This window comes from Lepisma saccharinum, chromosome 28 (genome assembly GCF_977018435.1).
Source record: "Lepisma saccharinum chromosome 28, izLepSacc3.1, whole genome shotgun sequence".
NCBI classification, from domain to species: Eukaryota; Metazoa; Arthropoda; class Insecta; order Zygentoma; family Lepismatidae; genus Lepisma; species Lepisma saccharinum.
In genome coordinates this window covers 23,107,715-23,115,761 of record NC_139256.1, presented here as the reverse complement: position 1 = coordinate 23,115,761, position 8,047 = coordinate 23,107,715, and the positions used below count along the sequence as shown (strand labels likewise).

At 36.4% G+C, this 8,047-nt stretch overlaps 1 protein-coding gene across 1 annotated transcript in view; it reads left to right on the top strand.

Moving 5' to 3' along the window:
• Positions 1-561: 561 nt before the first annotated feature.
• LOC145980853 (uncharacterized) overlaps positions 562-8,047 on the top strand; it is a 29,094-nt gene continuing 21,608 nt past the window's right edge. Inside the window, exons 1-2 of the mRNA XM_083113935.1 lie at positions 562-644; positions 3,699-4,429. Coding sequence (XP_082970061.1) covers positions 633-644; positions 3,699-4,429 — 743 coding nt within the window. The 5' untranslated portion in view covers positions 562-632. The remainder of the gene's footprint in view (positions 645-3,698; positions 4,430-8,047) is intronic.

Below are 8,047 nucleotides of genomic sequence, written 5' to 3'. Positions count from 1 at the left end.
CTCAATCTTCTCCCATGATGCAACGCGAGGAAACATGTCTTTTAGTCTCCTTCCCCAGTAATGACTTCAGCAGAAAAGCTGGATTTCCGCATAAACGGAGAGAGATTTCATATGGGAATTGGGGGGGGGGAGTAAAAACACAAAAAGAAGGAAGAAATCATTACGTCTCTTCCGCGTGCATCGGAACAACAACCGTACAAGGAAGGAAAAAATGCTCTCACTGGAGCAACAACAGAATTCAATACAAGAAGATTTCTAACAAGCTAGATTCACACACACGCTGGTACAAGATCTTACGGATAAAACAAAAGAATCATTCCGTGCGTGAAGCTAGTAACCCGGAGCGCCAATTAAAAAATTACTGAATTATATCTTCCCTCTTTCTCTCTCTTTCTCTATGGCTCATGGCTCTTGAAGCATAAGAAAGGAAAAGGGAGATGACTGGAGTTGGTGTACAGCGTGGAGGGAGGGGAGGGCGCACGGGACAAGGAGAAAGCTTATATCTAATGTAAGTGAAAGCTGTAAAGAAGTTTCAGTATATAAGGGCACCGGCTTTTCCAATCCGTATCATCAGTCTTCCTCTCCTCTCAAACAGTACAGTGCCTTTGTGAGCTCATAATACATATTGGACCATGAGGCTCAAGGTAAGTTGATAATGGTGATATTGCGAGGATATTTGCGAGGATAATAAGGACGTGCAAGGACTGCTAGTGTCGTTGACAAGTGTGCTAGGAAGTGCGGCGTCGAAGTGTTGTTTTCTCGTGATGGCATCCACCAAGTTACGCAGAGAGATGCAAACCGTAGGCTGCAAAGAGGAGGTCCTTCGTTTGTTTGTACCACTTTGATGCTCAGGCTAATCGCGACTTGACGTTTTAAGGTTTGGCCCGAGCTCCTGTTCCCATACCACTTGGTTACCACTCCGCCATTGGGCAGGCCCAAAAACTTACTTATGCACAGAGGCTAATCCTGACACGGCTGAAACATGAGAATTGAACTCAAGTATGGGGTTCGAACCCCGGCCTGGGCGTTATTTGCGAATGTCCCTTCATCAATTTCATCATATCATCACTCATTCATCTTCGCGATTAGCCAAAAGTGGCATGAAAGCGAGGTAAAATAAACCAGAACAAATCAAATACAACGAACTTGTCAATATCTATATTTCAACCCTTGTAACGTCAATTCCAAATACGAACACTGTGAGATTGTGCCAAATAGCTTAATTTAATGCACACAAGCGATAAATAACTTTGTCTAATACTTGTATAAGGCCTGAGGACCGTATCTGTCTTTGGCAGAGCACAAAGTCAGTTAACAAACAACAATAATAAAGTTGTAGCCTTGTATCGATGCCAAATGTAGTCCGTTAGCAATAACATTGAACTTCATTCAGTAACTTCGCTGTAATTGAAGAGATTTACAGATTTGCCTGATACCTAAAAGGAATTTCCCACGCTTCTATAGCTCCATGGCCCATTCGCCATAAGAAAGAAGGTCAAGCTTAAACGTAACAGCACGAATCAAACGACGTGCAGTGCTTCGTGCTCTGATGGTTGAATGAGCTTGTATGAGAGAAAGCGTATTAAGACGCTCATTGAGATTCAAGCCAATCCCGCAACACGTACGATTCCATCACGAAAAGACAACTGCCACCACGGTACGATCTTTCCGCATTTACATCCGGTACGTTAGTATATTAATTTCACTCTACTTCTATTTTGTAAATAGGAAAGTAATCTAGTTCTTCTACGACAAGAAATTAGAATAAATAATGACTTTTTCCGTGATAGTATGTCCTGAACGAAGAAATAATCGTACTACAATTTGTTAAAAAAAATCACAACATGGAACTATCAGTTATATGCATAAAAACCAACAGAATGACTTTACAGGAACGATAATAATTATTATAAAATTTCTTACATTGTATTCTTGGATGCTTTTTAATTAATCTGAGATTGTTTAAAACAGTAGTTAATATTTATTGATAAGAAGTATAGAGGCAAAAGAAACGTATTACGTGTAACTAAATTACACTTTGTATGTGGTTATACTCTAATGAATACTATTGTGATTACAATTTCTTATTGCTTGCATGTAGTGCCATCTTAATGTTGTAAAATGAATCGCTGCAGAAGTTTCCAGGTTCGTGTCTGGAACTAGACATATATGTCTTTTTCCTATATTTAATTCATCAATTTCATCTAATCATCATTCATCCTGAAAGTTGCGATTAGCTAAAACATTTAAGAAAAGCTAAATAAAATATCCAAAACACAAAAAACTACAGAGAATAACTAACTTTCAATGTTCTCAATAGATGGCACTAAAGTCTTATAATTTTGTAATACCCACCAAAGAGATTGACTGTGATTTCAACTCTAACTTCAAACTAGAAAATAAACTGCCCAAAAACTTACCCTAAAAAATATATTAAACTACAAATACGACGCAATGCAATTAATATATGTGTGTTATTCAATTACTATACACTGAATACATTTTATCTATAAAATAAAACATAATTGTTGTTATGCATTATTCTGCATGTAGTACGTAGTTCGAAAAATATGCCTTTTCAGTACACAAACAATCATGCTTTTTCACAATGGACTTGAGCGAAAACAATAAACGGTTATGAGGTACAAGTTTGCAAAATCAACGCTAAAGAAAATCAATTTTTAACACAGGTATTAAATGTTTCACATACAGCAAGTTTTTCTCGCATATGCTCTTTCAAATTGATTACGTCATTCATCATTGAGATGATATTTGTTTCTGGACAATAACGTGTATAAAAGAGGGGAAGTTTTGGTCGGGTCATAGCCCAAATTTCGTCCACATTTTCTTGTTTTAGGCGATACACGAATACACAGGAAAATATGCTTCAAGGTTCTTGCCTGTGATGACAAAGAGGTGTCAATGAGTAAAGATACATAGAATTGCTATTCTTATTTGCGTGTTTGACTTGTCTTACATGAAACAACATGCATGTATCGTTAAGTAAGAAAAAGCAGTATGTCACATGCAGTTTAATCAAGAAACGACTATCCCCGGCAAACTGGCGAACTAAAGTACACAGTCATTTGTTTTCTCCTCTCATTTCCCCTTCCCTCGTGTCTTCTGACAATACTGCACAATTTGGCAACGCAGGAACACGGGATATTAGACCCAGTGTTGCCATATGAAGGGAAAAATTCCTACTTGTAGAATTTTAGGTAAGAGGGAAAATAATATTCCTTTACTTTTCGCGTGAATTAAATATTATAAATTCTTGGTTTGCGAAAATTAATATATTCACATTAACATTTAGATAAAGGGAAATTTGGCACCTTTCAAAGGAAAATTCAAATTCTAATTATGGCAACACTGATCCATCTTCGAATATGTACTGTAACTTATCATTACTCCACAATACATCATCTTACGATTCTAGTATGATGGAAGTCGTGTTCGTTATATCACCTCACCGTATAACTGATAACTGATCAACGTACAGGGTGTCCAAAAAGTGTCGGTATCCCTATATTATACACAGTACATATTACCATACGGCTTTAAGGGGTATCTACACAGCAGGGTTGCCAACCACAAAAACGAAATTATCCCCAAGCAACCAATATTCGATATGGTCGGAACATGATGCATGCAAGTAGGGATACGAGGACATCAATTGATAATGACTTTCATTGTTGCAGGTTTTAGGCACTCTATTGCTGGCTCTGGCCGTCTTCGCAGTTGCTGAGGAAGCTCAGAAATCTGAATCCCAGGACACGGAGGAGAAGGGTCAACCAGAGAAGAGAGGAATTCATGTTGAGGGATACGGCTTCGGTGGAGGAGATGATCATCATCATCATCATGTCCACCACGCCCCTCCCAAGCACGAGGAGTACCACGATCACCACATCCACAAGTCACACACCATCGTGAAGCATGTACCCGTACCTGTGCACGTAGAGAAGAAGATACCTGTACCCGTAATCAAGCACGTACCCGTAGAGGTGGTCAAGCATGTACCCGTACATGTACCCAAACCGTACCCGGTCCATGTCGAGAAGAAGATACCCGTCCACATCCCTGTACCCGTACCCAAGCCCTACCCGGTGTACAAGAAGGAGTATATCCCCGTGCAGCACACCGTGCATGTACCCGTGGTGAAGCACGTGCCGATCCATGTACCCAAACCCTACCCAGTCCATGTTGTGAAGAAGGTACCAGTGCACATTGAAAAGCACGTGCCTGTCCCACATCCAGTTCCCGTGCCCAAACCGTACCCAGTCCACATTCCCAAGCCTGTCCCATACCCAGTCGAGAAGCACATTCCCGTCCCGATCCACATTCCCATCATCAAGCACAAGCATCATCATCATCACCATGAACACAAGACCACACACTTGTATGAAGACAAACACCACGGTTGGGATGAATAGACGAGTAACCAGATTGGCACAAAACGCTTCTCAGGTAAGGAATTAACATAACAATTACATTTACATATGCAAGGGACGATCAAAAAGTAAGGTACCGATTGTACGTCTGAAGATGCGCACGCATTATTCTGTATTAATCAAATTAATTAACTCAAACAATTAGGAAAGTAGTAAACAAATAATCTCCTTTTACAAATTCGTAATTTACTACAAAATAGTGATGACTACACAAAAAATACTAAACTATAATTACGAGATATTTTGAAAAAACACTCCAATTCACATTATATGATCAAAAACATAGAATTCATTTTTGTAGAATGTAATTAAGGTATGTGGTAACGGACACACAGAATCAGAGTCAAGAAAAATTAAATATTCTTATCAATCTATGAACATAATAAATTGAACTTCCCTAATTCCAAAGAACGACAGAACTAACAACAGATGTCGCAAATTTTAAGGTTTGATTCAAGTTCATTTCCTATCCATAAAAGCATCTTCAAAACTTGCATCCTCTATTCCTACATAACTTCATTTACTTAGTACCTTAGTCACATATATTTTTGAAAAATTTTGTGTAACTGTTACTCAAAAATTTCATATTATTTTTAGCTATCCGTATACTCATGTTTTCCTCCTTAACACTTTAAGCCGCAAGTGTTCCAAATTATTGGTTTAGAATAATTGTTCGGTATAGGTTTGATCTTTTGAAACATGAAAATTTTGACCAAAAGTCCGGATTAACTGAAATAAACTAACAGACCAATAGAAAGTGCATTAAAACTCTGTTTATAGCAACAAAGCTCGTTCATTATGGTGTATTTAAAGGGCATAGGCCTAAATACACTATGCAGTACAGTCAAATGTAAAGCAATACAATGGAGTCCGTTACGGATGCGATTGTTAAATTCTAGCCACATTTAAGAAACTTGCATTCTGCTTTTTTTTTGCCTTTTGCCTCTCCGGATTATCGGGGTCCGAATTAACGAGGTTTTACTGTATATGTCTTATTTTACCAGCAATGGGATGGTATGAATTTGTAACCCTTAAAGGGAAAAATTTAAACATTAAGTGGAATATGAGTTATTACATAATGCACTTATGACGTTTTTAGGATCAAAATCATTTTGATTAGAGCCTTTATTACAAGAGGATTATACATTCATTTTTAATTGTAATAAGCTGTGTAATGAAACATTTTATTACAAGATAATTACACCTTTTAAACGTAAGATTAGAATATTGTAATCAAACGGTAAACACATGTGAAGTCACATGGGTGTCCGGAAGGGTGTCCCTGGGAAATGAAAGTCAACTAAAAATTATATATTTCACACATATATTTTCATTTCAGCCACAATAATATGTGTCATTTATTGCATGATTATGATAAATTCAAATTAAAGCAAGGTTTTTTGAGGGTACAACACTATTATTGGGGAAAATGTGCCTTGTTTGCCCCCTCCGGAAAAAAATACCTTCCTTGCCCCTCCGTGAAAAAAATTCTGCGGACGTCCATGTCAAGTCATATTTATATATTGTACCAAGTAGTGTAAACAAATCTCTAATTTTACTGTATGCCTCCTAATGAAGTCATTTCCGTGAAACATAAACAATAGCTAATGTAATTTATATCAAAACTACTGTTAAATATTCACTACGCAACAACTAATTTGTCATGTGTCATTCATATCTTCAAATTTCACCAATTGAAATCAATAACTCAGTATTATTATGTATGTAATTTATCCAGTATTCATTTTTATGTGTGGAAAATGTGCCAGTGAAATCAGTGGATAGAAACAGCTAACAGGTTTACTGTATGTATGAAAATCAATATCAAGAGTCAACTATTCACTCTGAACATACAGGATGGCCCAAAAGGGTAACCAAACACATAATACAACGGTTCTACATTTTGGTAACCTTTTTGGGCCACCCTGTATCTAAAATATTAACTTAGTTTTGTCATCAATAGGACTACTGCATTGCGTTATCAAAAAACTCAATGTGAAAGATAAGGATTAAATTTTACATATTTCAAATTTCAGGTACAACGGACGGAGATGTGTCGAAGGCATCCGAAATCAAGCTAAGTCACCATCATGACACCTAGAGGTCAAGAATCTATAAGTTAAAAGCACGTTGTTCTTTCTTCTATTGTTATATGTTTTATATAAATATATATTTTATATATCTTCTAGATCTCAATACTTTTGTAAATACTTTGTTATAATAAAACGCACGTTTTATTAGTAACTTGTCAGTTATTTAATATTTAGCTGAAATATTTAACCATTACTTAGAAATATCCACCATTTTGCATTTACGTTTTGCAGTGTAATCACAAATTATGGACTTTATTTCAATAATGAACAATTTAGTTAAGAGGATGCTCAAACCGTTTAAGTTGTCAACTCTGCCACTAGATGGCAAGAGTACATTGTGATATGGTAACGTGCAAGCAAGTCCACAAATCAGACTGGATAGTGCGCTTGCAATAACCTAAAACATTCAAAATTATTGTTAATTGTTTTAAAATCCTTAGGATATGAAAAAAGACATAATACTTGCTTCATTTATTGTTATCAATATAAATTCACAACATAATTTGTAACAAACCTTTATAACATAAAGAGAAAGGGACAACCTGATAACGAACTTTATTCTAAGATTTAAAATATTGCTCCTATTTGAGAATGAACAATTTTGCTTTTCGTTAACGTAATACAATGTACATATACTGATTTTTTTTTGTTTGGTTTGATAGATAGATTGGTTTGATTTATTTTACAAGTCATTTACAAGACAATCACAAACTATCATAAACAGACCCCCCCGAACACAAGTCCCTCCGATGATTATACTTGATGCAAATCCACACGCCAGAGCCTTGTTAGTGTGCAAAATGCAGTTCAGGATGAATTAGTGGAATAGAAGTTGACATTGGTAACACCTTACTTTCTTGTATTAACTTGTCCAGCACAGTTACTTTCAGTAAAAGTGGCTAGATGGCAATACTACGCTTATAAAACAATATGTGCAACATTCATTGATTGATTGAAATTATAATTGTGGGTGCGTCACCACTTAGGATATTTGCACGCGTTACATTACATTCCCTTAATTGTCTCTGAGGACTACAATCTTCTTAACTGTTAAAAACTGAGTCTGTAAAGGGGCACAGCCAGTGATGTGCCGTAGACTATAAGTTTATGTTTACATGCGTTGTCTACACGCAATCTACGTGTAGATTACATTGGGTTGTAGTTTACATAGACTACGTAGACAATCTAAAGTGCATGAAAATTAATTTTCAAGGGTTTCATGAAAAGAAAGTGACATTTTCAACTATATTGGTTCCCAACGAACTGAAAAGAATCCTATTTACAACAAAATTTCTCTTCTCTTCTATTATCAACTAGGGAAGAAGATAAATAGTATGCAAAAAACAACAACAGATGGCAGTCGTGAGGCAAAAGTGGTCTTTTTCCCATAAAACACTAGAATATATCCTAAATTAGGTTTCTTTCTAGGTGAGAAATTGTTCGAATTTGGAAGGAAGGGTATGAAAGGTTCTTCTCACACATTAGCAACTGATATGGAGTATAATT